This window comes from Manduca sexta, chromosome 8 (assembly GCF_014839805.1).
Source record: "Manduca sexta isolate Smith_Timp_Sample1 chromosome 8, JHU_Msex_v1.0, whole genome shotgun sequence".
Classification (NCBI taxonomy): domain Eukaryota; kingdom Metazoa; phylum Arthropoda; class Insecta; order Lepidoptera; family Sphingidae; genus Manduca; species Manduca sexta.
Window position 1 is genome coordinate 6942005 of NC_051122.1, and position 18599 is coordinate 6960603.

The 18599-nt window shown below is 34.2% G+C and overlaps 3 protein-coding genes across 6 annotated transcripts in view; 1 reads left to right on the forward strand and 2 right to left on the reverse strand.

Annotated features, from left to right (window-relative positions):
• LOC115446704 (alpha-tocopherol transfer protein-like) overlaps positions 1 to 7204 on the reverse strand; it is a 29677-nt gene extending 22473 nt beyond the window's left edge. The window contains exon 1 of the mRNA XM_030173482.2: positions 6835 to 7204. The gene's annotated coding sequence lies outside the window, so the exon portion shown is untranslated. The remainder of the gene's footprint in view (positions 1 to 6834) is intronic.
• Positions 7205 to 9491: 2287 nt separating this feature from the next.
• On the forward strand, positions 9492 to 11713 carry LOC115446414. The gene is made up of 3 exons (XM_030173074.2): positions 9492 to 9905; positions 10388 to 10606; positions 11002 to 11713. Exons 1-3 carry the CDS (start codon positions 9696 to 9698, stop codon positions 11677 to 11679), a joined length of 1107 nt encoding a protein of 368 aa, XP_030028934.1. The 5' UTR covers positions 9492 to 9695; the 3' UTR covers positions 11680 to 11713.
• A 378-nt stretch (positions 11714 to 12091) lies between these two features.
• The window catches only part of LOC115446477 (DENN domain-containing protein Crag), a 41022-nt gene continuing 34514 nt past the window's right edge, over positions 12092 to 18599 (reverse strand). For 2 of the 4 annotated variants that reach the window (XM_037436379.1, XM_037436378.1), the window contains exons 27-35: positions 18316 to 18393; positions 17362 to 17588; positions 16984 to 17108; positions 16416 to 16598; positions 15963 to 16053; positions 15694 to 15876; positions 15073 to 15253; positions 14577 to 14693; positions 12092 to 14346 (exon numbers count right to left, since the gene is read on the reverse strand). In XM_037436379.1, coding sequence (XP_037292276.1) covers positions 14154 to 14346; positions 14577 to 14693; positions 15073 to 15253; positions 15694 to 15876; positions 15963 to 16053; positions 16416 to 16598; positions 16984 to 17108; positions 17362 to 17588; positions 18316 to 18393 — 1378 coding nt within the window. In that variant the 3' untranslated portion in view covers positions 12092 to 14153. The remainder of the gene's footprint in view (positions 14347 to 14576; positions 14694 to 15072; positions 15254 to 15693; positions 15877 to 15962; positions 16054 to 16415; positions 16599 to 16983; positions 17109 to 17361; positions 17589 to 18315; positions 18394 to 18599) is intronic. The other 2 variants (XM_037436381.1, XM_037436380.1) reach the window with 1 other exon arrangement.

Here is an 18599-nt window from a genome sequence, read left to right on the forward strand (position 1 = left end):
ACTTAATGATAATCTATAAAGACATGTTTTATTTTTCCTCAATAATATTTAATTTTTTCTACATGCATACCAGTGCAAGATCTAAATCAAGATTATAAAACGCGCCCGCACGTGACCAAATATAAATTTAAATATTGCTTTAAGAAATGTTTGATTTAATAAGTAATAATCTACATCCCGGAACAACTAGTCCTATTAAAAATTCAATAAAAAAATATTTGCTAATTCTCTGATATTTCATAAAGTAGATCTATTTTAAGCGATAGAACCAGTTCACAGTTTTGATTGGATACAATACAAAATATGTATGTCAATATTTCTGTTCTTATGGATGATTTTGAAGCATATTGCTGTATTGTAGTAGCATTAAGCTGAATGAGTAGCAAATTGTTGGCATATTAATCTAATTGTTTTTAAAAAAAATACTTTATGTATTATAACTGGAGTTTGTGCCAATAACAAAACTATTTTCTTTCTTCTTATTCTATATTAATAAATTTTGTACTATCGATGTATACGGCAGAATGCACGTCGATGTGTTGTACGGATATTATTTATTGATTTTGATTGACGTTGTTCGAAATTCAAAACAAGTTTAGGTAAATGAAGCTGGATAAATTCTCGTTCCTAATATATATTTCCTGTACTTTTATTGACATAGCAACATTTTCAAACACAATAACATACTGAGATTTAGATTGTAAATACATTTTTACAATCTAAACTCTTCTTTGGAAGGAACAATTGTTAGCAATAATCTTAAGGAGATTATTGCATCATATTGTTAAGACGTATGCAACTAAAAACTCGCATGCGTCTATATCGTCAAAAATCGCACGAGCAACTTTCTCGCCCATTAAGACTTTTTTTTTTTTTTTTCGAACGTGTTTTTCTATTAATGATTTAAGAAAGCTTCAGTTATTTTCACAGTAAAATATATTTTTACAGTTATTCTGTTCTAACCGTTGAGATGTTGGAGGGGGGCAATGTTCCGTTATTTAATACGTACATAGTTCGCCCCTCGAACGGGGGGTGGGATTTTTTTTATATCTGTCAAAAGACTTGTACATTTATTATTAAGGTTAGGTGAGTATTTTCTGATAGCGTGGGTGAGAATTGCTTAACAATTGCGCATGTTCAGGGGCAACGATTTTATGTGTTTTCAAGAATCGCACGAGCGAGGCAAGAAAATTGCTCGATCTAACCGCCATTTACAATAAACGATCCCAATCATTGACGTATATTCTACAATCAGTTTTTCAATCTATCTCAAACATGAACCAATTAGTACAAAGTGTTTTTGCCATGCTTACAAATGACTTACTTTAATTTGGTTATTCTCGAAATCGGATTGAAGATTGAGATTGGGATAGTTCATTTAAAAATTATAAAGTTATAAATCGCCTCATTTATTCGAGTTGATTTAATTGATAAACTAAGAATCCTCGAGTTACATACCAAAGTTGGACAACACGATGATTGTGTGGATTTTTATAAACAATTTTCATTTTAAAACTATTTGAAGAAAGCTTCAATTGGCCGCTTCGGCGCTTAGCACATATAAATAAAAATAATCCTGCGTTAATTACCTAGTATTAGAGTATTAGCGTTAATTACGGTCCTTGTATGGAAGTTTAATTGATATAAACGAATATTTACTTGTTTTGACATTGCAAAGGCAGGTCAGAACGGACTTTATCGTCATTAACTTTAAAGTTAATATGCTATAAATTTATTTTGTAATAATTGACTATTTGCAGTAAACATACCTTTTGGTACTAATATGTACTTGTTCACATTCAAATACACTTGGATCTGAACATTTTTATATTGTTTTCGTAATTTTACACCTTGAAAAGGGTATAAGAGTAATGTACGAAACATCTACATTGTTTTTAAAAGGTTGTGCTGATTATATAGCAACTTTTTTTGGGTTTTTAAGTATCATCTAAAGTTTGAGTTTATTTGAAGTATAAAGGAAATTTATCAAGATAAGAGACATTAAATTTTGATTTTCAAGTTATTTAAAGTAATTGTAATATATGGGCCCTTATGGTTATATAAACTTAATAATAAATGTTGTTAAAAATACAACATTTAATCACAATACTTAAGATCCTCCTTCGAACAAACAGCCGTCAGCATTTGTTCCATACGTTTTCAGCGCACGAGTTACGGCGGCAACACGGGAAGATTTACGAATATTTAAAACAAAAGAAATTTGGTCTTTCTGGAAATTTCAAATTACTAATTTGTCTATTTAATTGAGTTAGTTGAACAATAAAATGATGTGTACTTTAGGAGAAGATGCATGGAATCTAAACTTTTAGTGGAATTTTAACGAAACAATATCCACATTATAAAAAAAAATTAACTACCAAAGTTAAGATAACATTGTAGAAATATGATATTTAATTATTTTTTGTAATATTTCTATTAATTTAGAGTACATTGCTTCTAAAACACGGTTAGCGCGCCATTTTGCTGAGGGAAACACACAGTTGATTACAGCATTGTGACCACTACGTATAAGACAAACTCACATGCTTACTTTATTGATCCTTCCTCGTCATCGCCTGTACAGATGTCGTAAGGCTACTGGTTAGTATTTTATTTCGTAAACTTTTAATTTCGACGATGGCCTTACTTTCCACGATTTAATTAAATTGATATAGCATATCTTCATATCCTATAGATATGATTCAATAAATAATACAGTATTTTGAATAATCAATAACTGAACACATATAAGTTAGTGGGTAAAAGGCGCCCTGTGTACAATCACCAACAAAAATACTTCGTTGATTAAATTAGGTATTTCAAATCGTCTTTATACTTTTGTGTCGTTTATTATTTACTAAGACAAAATTCGTGCGATTTACTTTATTTTAGACAAAGAAAAAGAATAATTAGATAAGTAATAAGTAGAAGTGTTTAAAAAATAATTAACAACGTTTTAATTTGTACAGCTGCTTTGCGGACCGTGCTTTTTAGGTCTAAAAGAAGCCTATATTATATTTTTATTTTATTTATTTATTAAAAGGAACAACTCACAAAACATACATCGATATTAATATATTAACTTAGACCCTCGTCTACCTGTGTGCTTGATATCATTCAACGCCGTTCAAAGGTTCCAAAATTTACTTCTGACAATAATTGAAATGCTTAAACATCCATACACTTAAGTTCTCGCTTTAATAACATAAGTAACAAAACAAGATTTTGAAGATTAGGTTTGTCAAAAATAACTAGTATATTTAACCGGCACGTATTTCGAAAATTGGCAACCCTACGCCAAATTGTTAAATTTACAACAAGCAAAAATCATATTTAACACCAAATCATTATGGCGTATAATATATTGTACCTATTTACTTACAAACGTTTACTAACAAGGTTAACAACAAAAGAGATAGTACCGGTCATCAGGTTATTGAACCCGAAATTGTTTTGCGGTTACAAAGCATGACTTCCAATTTTAAAACATATAATGCTACACAAAATGCTTCATTATTTAAAACTGTTAATTTACTAGGATATAAAAATATACAATGACTTCAAGTTAGAGCATTTTACTCAGTTGATCTTGCCTTATAATAATAATATTAACCCTGTATTATAATACTGTCTCACTTCTGGGTACGGGCTTCCTCTGCTATTGAGAGTTATTAGAACTTAGTCCATCATGCTGGCCTAGTACGGATTGGCAGATTTCACATAGCCTCAATTTTTTTATTACAGAACTTCTCAGATGTGCAGGATTTCTCACAGTTTTTTCCTTCACCGTTAAAGCAAGCGATAATTGACGATGAATACACTCATATCTTTAGAAAAGTCAGAGGTGCGTGTCCTTGAGTTTGAACCGGTGGACATTTATCTTGGAAACCGTTCCACGCCCAACTTCTTTATCGCCGTTATAGCTTGAATTTGCCACAAAACTAAAACTTAAGTCCGGGCGTTTGCTAAATCTTTGATTACGGTATCAAAATATTAAACATCAAAAAATCGAATTTACATATACCACCCATGATAATATTCTCTACAGGAAAAATAATACAATAAAACCCCGTAATAAAATTCTTGAACTAGTATAATTGCACTCTAAGTTTTACGATATTAGATACAAGTATAAAAGTAGTTCCTTATTTATAAGTGATTATGCCTATACCTGATAAGTATTAGGAAAACAATAGTTCACACGCACTGAGACCGCGCTCTACATAACTTTTTAGTCAAATTCCTGCTTTATTGCGATTAAAATTATGTTACAATATAAGAATAAGATTTTGCAAAAATCTAACAAGTGTATAGAATATTATATGGTAAAGGTTTTGCTGTAAGTCCTTTATAGAGCTGTGATCAAGTCCTAATGGCAGAAATTCTTGATACTTTTTAGAGTTATAAGTAGGTATAATCAAAGCGTTAAAAAAATAATGTTCTTGAGCTGTGAATTTTTAATATCTCACTAACGCAACATAATCTTTACGATTTTATCCTTAACAACATCATTAATATAATAATAATAATATCAGCCCTGCATTATATACTTGCCCACTGCTGAGCACGGGCCTCCTCTACTACTGAGAGGGATTAGCGGGCCTAGTGCGGATTGGTAGACTTCACACACCTTCGAAATTCCTAAAGAGAACTTCTCAGATGTGCAGGTTTCCTCACGATGTTTTCCTTCACCGTTAAAGCGAATGATAAATTCACAAAGAATACACACATTATTTTTTAGAAAAGTCAGAGGTGTGTGCCCTTGGGATTTGAACCTGCGGACATTCGTCTTGGCAGTCCGTTCCACACCCAACTAGGCTATCGCCGCTTGACACATCATTGGTGCTCATTAATATTTCTAAATCTCACTTGCCTTGACTATTGAATTCTAAACTTGGGCACGCATATTATTTTTAATTGTTTCCATTAAAATAGAGAATACAGTTTGCCTAATCGCAGCACGATCCAAGGTTACATGTTATAATAATGACTTCTATTTAAATTTATTACACAATTTGATGTCACGATATGTTCCAAAACTAAAAATGACTTGCAATAGAAATATTTAAAAGCCTAAATTTAATGTCTGTTTTTTGCTAATTAAAAGATGAATAACCGCTCGCAATCTGAGGCGAAACTATTTACGTTTGCACATCTTTGATATTGACATAACTATATTTATTTGTTAATGCTTAATCGAAATTTAATACTGTAATTATTTGAAAATAATAACGAAATACACCAACTGCCAAATATGGTCAATTTTCGTTTAGATACGCAAGAAAAGCTTCAGCGTAAATAAATTTATCGCATTCGGCTCTACAAATTATGCAAAATATTTAAAAAATATATTATGTAAATAAATCATTTTTCACTAAAGTAGGATCCTCAAAAACCGCAAAACACTTTAGCGAAACAGTATCACTAATTTGTTAAATAGCATGACGTGGTTATATTGCACCAAACGCTAAAAAATTATTACTAATTCTGTTCGAATTAGAAAGAGGAGGCTATTGCTATACGATATCAAACTGTCACGAAACATCTTTTTTTTATATCAGCACGACAAAGTGACTCCACTGCACCTGATGGTGGAGTGACGAGTGATTACCCCTCGGCAGTCTACATAATTATGCCGACATATTGGAACCATGTATACACAGCCCCAGAACGCGACACACTTAGAAGGAACACTGTGGCGCGTTTTCACACCTTGGTCGCTATCCGGGCAGATACAAAATATTTATAAGTTAATCTTGCAAAAATATATTGAGCTGATTTCATAGTTAAGGCCACATTGCACTTCTTTCGGTACTTGAATTATACATACCTAATTAGTAAAGAAAGGTATTGGATGCGAAATCCAACGTATCACATTCTCTTTTAGAAGCAGATCTCGGACAAGTTTAGTTATTAAATTTTTTTATAAAATATTTATTATACCTCGCGATTCGTGACCCAACGCCGTGAGGTAAGAAAAAATATCACAACAAAAGATCTGCTATCTCCAGTTATCACGACGAAGTGTATATTACATCTCAGGGCATATAATACCTATTTGACCTACATTTTGCACTGTGAATCTTGACCGTTGTTATCTCAGCTTAGATAACATTAAAATCAATTACAAAATAAATTCCATTTATAAAAAAATGGGTTTTTTAAGTAGTGGAAATATTTAACGCACGAATGCACAAGGTGCAAACTCCAAGCAATTCGAATAAGATAGATTAGGTATAATTGCTTCATTTTTTTGGTTGTTTGGATGTCAAATACATACAATTTAAATAAAGTGTATAACAAAGTAATTATTATTTATTTTTTAATTGGGTATTTTTGTTTTTCGACTTCAATGACGGGTATAAAATCTATGTTTTTAATTAGTTTATTCAAATTATAATTTAATCGCAAATCTTTAACCTATTTAATAGTTTATGTTCAAACCATTGATTTTAAGACAAAGGTACTTACTACAAGTTATAACTATTTATTTTTACAATCTTTTGCTCGCGAGTCTGCCGGCGTGTTAAAGGTTTTCGGAGATAAATGTCCCGCTTTACATTTTTTGGAGCCTATATTTTAAATTAGAACTCTTAATACACTGGTGAAATCAGTAGGTATTCAATTCCATTCAGTAGTTTTTGCCTAAAGCGCAGAAACGTAGAGTCAGACAAAAATTCTAAAAATGTTTTGGCTGCTGTTGCTCTTATCCCTACTCCCTATGTTAAGATTATTTATCTTACTGATAATTACTAAAAATTACTTAATAAATCATGTGGCATGTAAATTATTAAACTATAATCAAAAAATACTTTCTTAATTTTAGAAACTCACCTCTTATTTATTTCCAACACAAAACCAAAACAGATACTCGATTATCAGTTTATTTCGATTTTTGAACGCGCGCTAATACGTCCAACAATCGCGAAGAACTGAGGACTGATACCGAAGCAGACTCCGTGCGTCTGGTTCGTGCACCGCATTCACAGAGTAACCTACTTCGTAACTTGCACACACGACAGCGTGTAGCCTACGTGATTGATGTTTGTTCATTGACATGATAATTTATATAGCCAAACGTAGATATAGGTAACCCTAGCTCGATGTTATTTCTGTAGAAAAAAAATGTATCAATAACGGTTTTAATTTATAAATATAAACAATTGACCCATTTTAAGGCGTGACCAAAGTTACTCATACTGATATCAGATATGTATAGCACACGTATTTAGTTTTCCTTGCGAGGTAGTCACGAGTTAAGGTCTGCTTTTTACACAACTGAATGACGCGATAAGCAGAGCGCTCAACTTTAACCATTAAAAACACCACCGGAACTTTGAATTACAATGTAGGTACTTGGGAACAAGTACTGTACAGCGCCAATCATCCTGGGACATTAGATGATAGTAGGTATGTTATTTAAACAGTAATTAACTTATCAGTTGCTACAACGCCTTTTTTACAAAAACACACGAGTACTTGTGGTAGGTTTCTCATATCTGAGAGTCCGCCTGGGTAGAAACCACTGCAATGTCTATTTCTGCCGTCAAGCAGCAGTGTATAGTCACTGTGGTGTTCCGGTTTGAAGGACATTGTAGCCAGTGTAACTACTGGACATAATAATACTCAACATCTCATGTCTTAGGAAGGCGAGCGCGGTGGATTACCAAACATTTTGTAATTCAAAATGTTGAATGGTGTTTCTACTGTTTATGGGCGGTCGTATCGCTTACCATCAGGCAAACGGCAAGCTCTTCCGGTCATTCAAAGCAATAATTACAAAAATATCTTATAATGAACTGCTTGGCGGCAGAAATAGACATTGCAGGCACTGCAGATATCTATTTCTGGCACCGACTGCCTACCAAAGTACTTACTCAAACATTTGCGGCGGTACTTACGTACGTACTACCTATGTAGGTACTATAATAGAACAACTCGTATTTGTCATAATATTGTAACATTGAACTTGTTACATTCGATCACGATTCACGTCCCTGCCTTCCTACCGATAAACTTTGAACATAGAAAACTACAGATATAAATATAGCCAATGCATTATGCAAGTAAAGTTTACGCACGTAAATATTTATGTTTTGTTCTTTATACTTTTTAATGACAGATGCAGCAAAATATTTGAAATATAATATACACTCGCGCTTTTGTGGTTGGATTTTGAGATCTAATTTGTTGCTACTTATTTAACCTGTCTCCCATATAAGATGTTTCAACTTGCCTCTACCCTCTATAATGTTGGACTAAATTAATGATGTTTTACAAATAGACGCGTCGTAGACCAACAAAATTGCACATAAGATACACAACAGTGCAGTATTTACTATAGTCACAACCCTAGCAGCTCGCATTGATACGGCCCGAGTGGGCCCGAGCGTCGACCGGCCCGAGTGGGTCCGAGGGTCGACCCGGCCAGTTGCCATGACAGTCGAATGAAAAGCATTTATTATAATGATTTCTTATGTTTACGCGAATGTTAGACATTGAAATTAAACTAATTTTCGGATTCTATCGCGGTAATTAGTGTTTTATTTTCTCCCGACGTTTCGAAGACTTTGCAGCCTTCATGGTCACGGGGGGGACTCTCGGGAGAAAATAAAACACTAATTACCGCGATAGAATCCGAAAATTAGTTTAATTTCAAGCATTTATTAGTTAAAAAATAAGTTAAATAGTGTATACTTATTACTAACGTATTTAATGATAGGTTTTTTCGTTCACAGTCGGAGTATAATTTGTACATCGTCTAAAAACACAGGAAGGTATTTTATTTATAAAAATACAAAAAGTTAGTAAGCCGATTAGCCGCGACAGTGGTTGGAGGTTGACTAAGTGAATGTCGGGCAATTACCTTGTTTTAGTCTTGCTAGTATTGAGCTCGGACAACGTATCTATGTGATAAAAACATCTTAGGCCTAAATTATTATAATTCTCTTCGGCCTAAACTGTCTAATTTGTATCATTTGAGGTGTATTATTTTTACTTATTTATTACGGTCCTGGAGACAAGTCCATTGAGCTTGAGGCGTATCAACTGTAAGAGTTCCCAACTTAGCGGTTTCTCCCTAAATTTAAGAAGAAAAATCTTTTTGAGGGTATTTTTAAAGACCTACTTCATTTTATGATATTAATTTTTGCAATCATAATTATTCGTTGATTTAGTGATTAAAAGTGACTTTAAAATTTTTCACTACTAAAAATGAGGAATTACATAAAAATGGAAATTTTGTTGAGTTTTACGTCAGAAATAGGACTTTATAAAATTTAAAACAAAAAATTTCCTTTACACGCTTTAATGACTATTTACTTTGTCTATGAAAAGATTATAAATTGGAAATCTATTGGTTCTTATTTGCATTGAAATCGTGGAACACCCATAACATTGATATCATCAACTACAATTGTTATTTTTATTTTTATTACCCAAATATAGTTTGCCGAGGGAAAATATTTAGTGGAGTTGGTAACCCTGTATACTGCCATATTCCTTGATCACGGACCATACCCATCGGCTTTACAATCCAAAGAGAATACAAATACTACGTAAGATTACAATCTATGGGCTTATAAGATAAAAAAAATATTGATATTTGGTTATAATTTACTTTTTAGTATAAAAATAATTATTATTTATAAAGTTAAGGCCTATTTGAGTATTCGTTCTAGCCATTAGGGAGAGAAATGTTCGCTCCCCACTTAAAACAGTTATATCGCAGGTGTGATAAGTTTATCGTTAGAAATTTGCGAAGTGCTGGTAAATGGAATGAACGCGCCAGACGAAATAATCCTGGCCTGAATAACCAAATTGAAGCTTTCCAAGAAGATGGCATTGCTGTCACTGAAGACAACGCAGAGCAGTTTGTTAATGAATCTGAAAGCGACTTCTATAATGTACGTGCCTGTTCGTACTATGTGATATTCATTAGTTGAAAATGTAACAAAACAAAAGATATTTGTTTGCTAAAGATCGTTATTGCATCGACATATATTTTTATCCAGTAATCTCAACAAGGCCGTAGCTAATGCCGTATTAATAATTCGGGGCCCCCTCTTATACTATATCTAGTTAATCTTAGCGGGCGCACAAAGTGCGCACTACCCTGAACGGTTCCAACAAATTTTGATATAGTGTGGCAAGCTATGCCCTTGACTGTCAACTATTATAATAGTTATCACCTTATGAGTAGTTTTGTAAGTTTCGATGTGTAAAATTATCTTAATTGGAATATTCTATTTTTTTAACAAACTATGTTGACCAAGTCTTTTATCCAATGATAATTTTGTTACTTTTTAATTAATTAATGTAGCTGTGTATAAATAACTGTGATACACTTTATAGGGTGATTTAAGGTCAAAACCAATTCTCTTTGCAGGTTGATGGTTCATATTCAGAACATATAGAAGAAACACTCATGGGCAAGCATGAGATGCGTCATCACATAGTAAAAGAGAAGTATTTTAAAGAGAACTTGCCCAATTTACTGACTTGGAGTGAAAAGGAACAGATTCGACACTTGGCCTCAACTCAGCCTGATGAATGGACTCCTGAGAAAATTGCAGAGAGCTTTCCTGTTACTGCACCTATTGTTAAGGTGTGTCATAATTATTCATATTGGCTAGTCTTTTGACACTAAATATGTTTTTTTAGAGCCAAAAGAACAACTTTTGCACCAGTGGAAAACACAAGGGAACGGGACATGCTTAGATACACATCAGTTGTGTGCTACCTGCATGCGGGTTGCACCTAAGAAAACATATATGTGAATTAGTCAATGTGTTAAAATGACTAAGATGTTGTATTTTTTTGTTACATAATAACATTTTTAGTTAGGATTATTGATTGTTTATTGGACTAAGGCCTTATTCCTCACTGTAGTAGAGGAGACTCGTGCCCAGTCATGGGACAGTGTATAATATAGAGCTTACATTTTTTTTTAAAATATTGGTAGCTTTTGCAAAATATTCAAACACTTGTGCTTACTTTCAGAAACTTTTGAAATATCCATGGAAACCAGCTACAGAGCAGCGTATAGAAAGGCATGATGCATCTGTTATGAGAAATTGGAAGGAACTGAAGGAAGGCGGCTTGGGATTACCAGAAAATATGCGTAAACATTTCCTTAAATTCTCAGAGAGAACTATACCACCTTTGAACCAAAAATCAATTAAAATTGACATAACCCAAGAGGAGAAAATGGGAGAATTTGAAAGAATTGTGCAGAGGTGTGCAAGTCAAGGAACAAAAGAAAACCATGGTGAAAAGAGTGATTCAGTTGGAACAAACTATACAACGGACAACAAGAATAAAGTGCATAAGGATAACAGCAGAACAACATTAGATGAATTGACAGCAAAAATAAAAAAAAGGTTAGAAACTGGCCAAGATGTTGACTTGCCAGATCAAATAATTTTAAACACCACAAAAACTAAAACAATTCCAACAAATCAAGAAATGACGAAAGAAATTGAATTGTTTAAGGATGAGATAAAAGAAAACAAAGTAACAGAGTACAAAGAGCCAGATGATGATAAAAGTATAATGAATTATCCAGAAAAAATCAACATACCGAGGAAAGCTTATAAGAAAGGCGCAACATACAAAGTTAATGATTGCTATTATGACCATGATGGGAAATTCTTGTACAGAGTATTAGGAATGTGTTAATCTAGGCACCAAATAAAAGAATTATTACTGAAGCCTTATTATATTTTTTTTATAAAAATTATATGCATTTCATTACACATTTCAAAGTAAAACTAAATTTGCTGTTTGATTAAGAGCTCAAATTTAACATAATATGAAAATGTCTTTTACAACTTTCAAAATCATATATGATTCCCCTTTACAACCTAATTATTGTTATCATTAGACCAAACATTCATGACTAACAGTTATACATTGTATGGAACATAAAATATGGCTGATAAAATAATTACTAAAGGTATATATAATAATGTCACTTTTGTATGTAAACAATAATTCCATGCAGCATTAACATATATACATTTATCTGTCAAGATATTTATGAAGGATCATTCACCAAAAATCTGTTGTATATTCACTCAGAAATACAATATTTCCGTAACAGCCGTTTAACATACCTAACAACTAATGTGTTAGTTTCAATAAATATTTCGAGTTTATATAGTTTGTACAGTGCATTCACTGTTTGTTAGTACATTGAGTATTGCATTATGTTGTTAATTTGTGATGAAATAACAAATATACATGTATTTAATCCTCATGGTATGTAACAGTAACAACATAAAGTCTGAAATTCTGCATCTGTGTTAGTTTTAATTGCAAATAAAATGAATAGAATATCACTACTGATAGTGTTATTATAAATCAAAATACATTTAATACATTATCACAATACAGTAAATAATATTGACACATACATGAATACTTGAATTTTGGCAGTCACATTATTTAATGTCCCAAATAGTAGATTGTGAAAAGATTTGTGACCTGTTTTACAAGTTTTATCTTAATTTTATTTGATAGTTATTGTATTAAACCGTCAATGTAGATAGAACTAATTTTTTTCCATTTATTTAAGAGTATAGATGAGAGTGTGACTCTTGTGTTTGGTTGGCTTATATGTGATGAGTAGAATTTACTCAGAAGTTGTTAAAATTTTATCAAGTTTTAAAAAATTATCAAATGAGAATATCAAACGAATCTATTTTATTCAGAATATATCGCGTATCGGCATCATACAATTTTGAGAAATTCAGCTACAATATGTACTGTAAACAATTCAGAATATAGCAATAAATAACGTCAACAAAAAACAACAAATCCAAACCCGACATTAATAATGTGACTAATTACAAACACTTCAACACTCCATTTCAAAACTGCACATTACTTGTTAAACCACATATCGAAATTTTACACCACTGTTTAAAAGCCTCGACTTACACCTATTCTATACAACATCATTATGTACATGTAACAAACTACAACGGTTACGTACAGTACCGTTAGCACCCGCGTTCCTAAACTAATGGATATGCCAAAATGTGAATATACAAAGTGAATCCACAGCGGTGATGTGATTTTTTGAATTTGGGGCAACACATTTATGTTTAGGCCATAATTTCATACAATTAGATTAAAGTGCAGTCGATTACGTCAAATATAATTACTTAGTTGTTAGAATAGATTCGGAAAAATTTGATCGCCATCTTGATTCGATCACATGGACGGGCGATTCCGTATCACGAAGTGTGTTCAAAATTAATATAGCCAATAAACGAAATGGACGGTACTTTCGGCTAGTAAAATACCCATTTCTACACAAATGAAGTACTAATACCATGTACTGAAATATTAACTCGCCTTGCATTGAGACCTTATTAATACTTTAATTCTGGTTTGATCTCTTCGAACATGTAAAATACCTCAATTCATCATCCTTTCTTATAAAAATGGATCATTATCAGTGTTTTAACAAATTTGTGTAAAAAAACCGTGACATAATACATATATTTACTTTCCATAACTCAATTCCTTAAGATACGTAACACTGATTATTTAAAATACTGATACAAAATGTGGGAAAACTTGTGAACGTTCATTAATCAAAATATGTGTTAAACGTTAATGCCCTACATTCCACACATATTATCTAGTATATGTATCACTCTTTTCAACTAAATACAGCTTTTACTTTCAACCATATTAACAAAAAAAAAAAAAAAATAAGAAAATATGAGCAAATTATCTTATCGCAATAAATATTCCATGTGAAGTGATAAATTTAAAATATAAATACGACTCCGGTATATCTTCATTCATAACTTGCTAACTTATAAAGTTATTGTCGGCGATACATTAGAGCTATAAGCAAATTATTGTACACTCTATATTCTAGCGAAACACGCTATGTAATATTGAGGAAAGCAGTGTATCTAAGTAAGTCGTGTTCACATCGATTCTAACATCTCACACTGTAAACTTATAGTAGTGCCGTAACCAATCGAATTATTAGAATTATATTTATTGCTGCCACCCACAATCAATGTATTCGAAATATGAAGTTGTTTTACATCGATATATCGTATCGATTGTAATCGATGTGACGGCTCCATTATAACATTTACAATTGTATATTATTGGGGGTTAATACTTTATTCGTCGAGCGTTAGTCTCAGCCGTTTGAAGTAGTGCCTGCAGCAGACCGCCGTGGGTGAGGGCGGGAGGTCCTGCGGCCGCGCGTAGTTGCCGCCGAGCCGCTCTAACGCACGCGTGTATTCTTGCTGGAGGGCGAACAAATTTATATTCTGCTCACCGAGAGCTGCCATCGCGAAGAATAATATGTCTCTGTAAGAAAGTAACGGATGTTGATTTGATAAATCGGTGAATATACCGTTGGTGTTGGGTCAACAAATTTTAAATTTCGAATTTTATACCATGATTTAAACATGAAAATCTATAAATATACATACTGTGTGCAATATTTACATTTTAAACATAAACTACCAACAAATTACAATAGAAGATAAATCGATAAAATTCTTTGTTTTATCGAAAGTCGCTGCAATTGTTCCTACCTGTAATACGAATAATATCGTTTATTGCTGCAAGTGTTTTCCCGCCACTCGGCTAGTTTCCGAAGTGCTTCTGACAGATCATTGCTCTGCAATCCCATCAGCACCGCCTGTGAAACCCTGTGAATTATAAAATGCAAATGAGAATCATAAACGATATATCAATATTTTTCGTATTATACAATGTATAGTCAATTAACTAAACGATTAGTTGAGATTATGGGCGATATATTGCAGACATACGAATGCAATGCATAGGTTGCGATTCGAAAGTGTTCCTGGATTTGCCCTGGTAAATAAGTGATTCAAGACAACGTTCAGGAATGAAAACTGAGGACAATAAATAGGGTTAGTGTGCAGTGTATTGTAGTGTGTGAACTTAGTATATAAGCTATGTAAAGTATCGTAATAAGTTAGTGTAATGAGTGCAGTCTACTCGGAACCCGAAACCAACAACCCGTCCCTACAGATATTCATCGTGTCATGACAATACACGTACGAGTGCGCGGCGGCGTCGTGCTCGGTGAGCAGCAGCGCCTGCAGCGCGCGGCTGCGCTGCGTGTTGGCGCGCCGCAGCCGCCACGCGCGGTGCAGCGACACGCCGCCCTCCTCGCCGCCGCCCCCGCCGCCCCCGCCGCCGCCCGCGCGCGCCCACTCCCAGCCGCACACCACGCGGCAGCCTGTGCAACACACAACATCGACTCGCAAACAGGTTTCATATTATGCAATCTATCGTTTTATTCACTCGATATACTGCCTAATAGACCCATCGCGAGAATTTATCAATCAAAATAAAGTTGTTTTGATATGCTTACGAATAAAATTACGATTAGTTCATTCTCGATATCGAATCAAAGATTTAGATTAGGATCGTTTATTGAAAACGCCAGTTAGACATTAAACGAACTAGACGCAATTTTTAAGATGTTTTTCAAGCAGCATTGCATGTCTGTGTTTTAAATACAAACTAATATTCAATTAGTTATCGTAAGTATTAAAAGTTATGTTCGCTAAACCTTCAGCCATCATGAGGCCTCGCTAACACAATTTTTTTTTTTCGATAATTCTACACCTAATATTACTATTCACTTCCATTTTTTTTTCATTTCGGATGAATCACCTGTTTTATCCACGTCCGGTAACGTATCCGAACTTTGATATTTAGCTTGGAAGTCGGGACAAAGCAGATCGGGCAGATGATTCTCAATGTTTGCACGATCCAAAAACCACACCAAATTCCAATAAACTATCGGATGCGATTCCACAAACTCCGATTCCGCCAGACAAGAGTCTCCTTCCCTACCTAAAAAAAATAAGTAATTAGGTACAAAAAATAAGTTATATAAGAAATTTTAAATATATTAATAAATTTAGCAGTAAAACTCGTACTTAATATAGATTCGAACTCTTTCCTGAGCACCAGCGGATTTAAATAAGGCACACTCAATGTTTCCGCTTGTGTCTGGCCCGTACGCATGATCTGAAATGGACAATACATATTAACATTTGGCCATCACCTATCCTTTATTAGGGTAGAACGAGATTGTTTTTCATTTTGGCGGTTCGACCGAGAAACTGTTATTTAGCTGTAATATTTGTAGTGAATTTATAAATAGTGGTGGCCTTAATCAGCGGGAGCAAAAAAATAAAGCTTTTCGATTGAAACAACTTCGTGGGTAAGATGCTTTGTTACCCACCAGGGTAGAGGCCTAAAAAAATTCTTTAACTTAAACGCCGCACGAGACCCCTGTATGGCCCGGGACTACATCAGCTGCCCTACCCCCTCCCTCCTCCAAAAAAAAGACCGCTACAGTTTATACATCGGTGAAGCCGTGACGTCACCTGCACGGAGAGCAGCGGCACGGTGTGCCGTCCGCAGGCGGTGCAGCGCGTGTTGAGGTTGGAGTCGTCGGCCGCCCAGCCCGCCATGATGTCCTCGTCGTACAGCAGCGCCAGGCACTGGTGGCACTGCGAGCACGACGACATGTGCACCACCACCGACACCTTCTCCGACTTCGACGAGTTCTGAAATATATATTGTTTTGGTAAAACTGATATTATATGGCTAGACGCGTGGTACGATATGGTATTGGCTCGTCACCAATTTTCACCTCGTCATCTCTATCTATATATAATATATACATATAAAAATGAATCCCTATTTGCCTTGGTCACGCCATCACGCGTGAACGGCTGGACCGATTTCACTATTTTTTTTTTGTTGTCTATGTTATTGACAGGAGAAGGATCTTAAGAAAGAAAAAAAATAAGGAAGTTGAGCGGAACGTTAGAAAATTTAAGTAAAGTTAATTTTAGCGATATACAGAATGCGCGCTGCAAATTCATAGTTAAGACGGGACAACGTCTGTTAGGTCAGCTAGTTTGTGATATTGATAGATTGTGTACGTACGGATAGCGGTGGGTAGAGATTATCAGGAAGGTGAGAGATCAACGTAGCCAAGGACCCTCGTTCCATTGAGCACGCGAGCTCGGCGTCGCTCGAGGCGCGTCGGAACCCGGTGCCGCCCACCCATTCTGTATACAAATAATCAAATACTAGTATCATAGCGTAGCATCTTACAACTGTGTTAAGATCAATGATCAATGAAATTGTCCTGTTGAAGATTAGACTTTAACTTTCTATATCACATTCAATTAATTGTAACCAACTTTGTTGCAGTAACTAATTGAAAAGAAATTTATTTCTGATGCATTTCGAGCAGCAGTTCAAGCACATATCGATTTTTGTTAACCAGCAATGAATAATATCGACAATAACAACACTTACCATCCGGATTAATCTCCGACGAGCCATCGGTAGAGTCCTCCTCAGCTATGAGACTTGACAATGCATTAGTAGCTGTTCCTATCGCGCCCTTAACCGGTGTAGAGTTGGCCGATATAACCTCTTTCATTTCGTCGAACTTCTTCGCCATGCTTGTCGCGGCTGACTTCAGACTGCTGAGGCCGCTTTGCAACAACTCGTTCGATTTCTTACCTGCTATGCTCGTTGGGCTGTTAAATATCGAAAAAGGAGTAATCAAAGCATTTTTTTATGTATATTATGTGATCTGTTGCGTCCAAACTGAAATTAGTACATTTTATAGAAAAAATGTATGGGTTGATTAGCTATAAGTAATTTATTTTGTATTCATAAACCACGAGTTTTTTTATTGAGTAAATATTCAACCTTTTTTTTAAGTTTATTGATTACCCAAATGTCATAATGTCATGGCTGTCTTTTCTTTTCAAACAGAATATAATTTTGAATTTAATGTGTAGGCAGTGAAAACCAATCATGCGTTTTGAGGTGCGAGAAAATAAATCCAAATTCACATGCAATGCGCATGAAAAGGGCTTTAAACAACCACTCACGTGCACTAGGCCCTTATGTATAGGCTTGGTTACGCAATGCTAGCTGGGATGAGTTGTCTTGTGAAATTACTGCAGTAGAGAAAGTATTATTTTTTATTTAACAAAAGGCATAGCACAGAACACTATAATTATTAACAAAAGACTAGATTGTCTTCCTTAAACCTTTTTATTCGTCACAAGATCGAAGATAATATCGAATCCTAATATTACCATGGCGAATAATAATATCGAGTATAGATTAGCAGTAATTTGACTATGCCTTTTATTAATGTCGACTTCAAATTTAAACTTTATAACTTAATGCAATATAGCTTATTTGAGTTTGCACAATGTAACCAAGCCTTCATGGTGTGTAAGGCATGCTCACCTGAAGTAATTCTCGATCATAGCTTTTCCGATTTTCATGTTTTCCTTGCGCAACGACAGTCTGGCTGGCGAATAGCGTCTAAGAAAACAAACAGGCTAGCGTACTGCAGTGTCGTGTGGTGCGATAAACAATTGATTTGCATTTGAGAAAAAAAAATATGTTGTCGATATTGCCATCTCTTTTTTTTATCGATATGAAGTATATAAATATTTTTTTAATATTGTATAATATATTCATTTACATTCGTGCTGCGAAAACAATTTCGATTCAACTTTATCGATTTT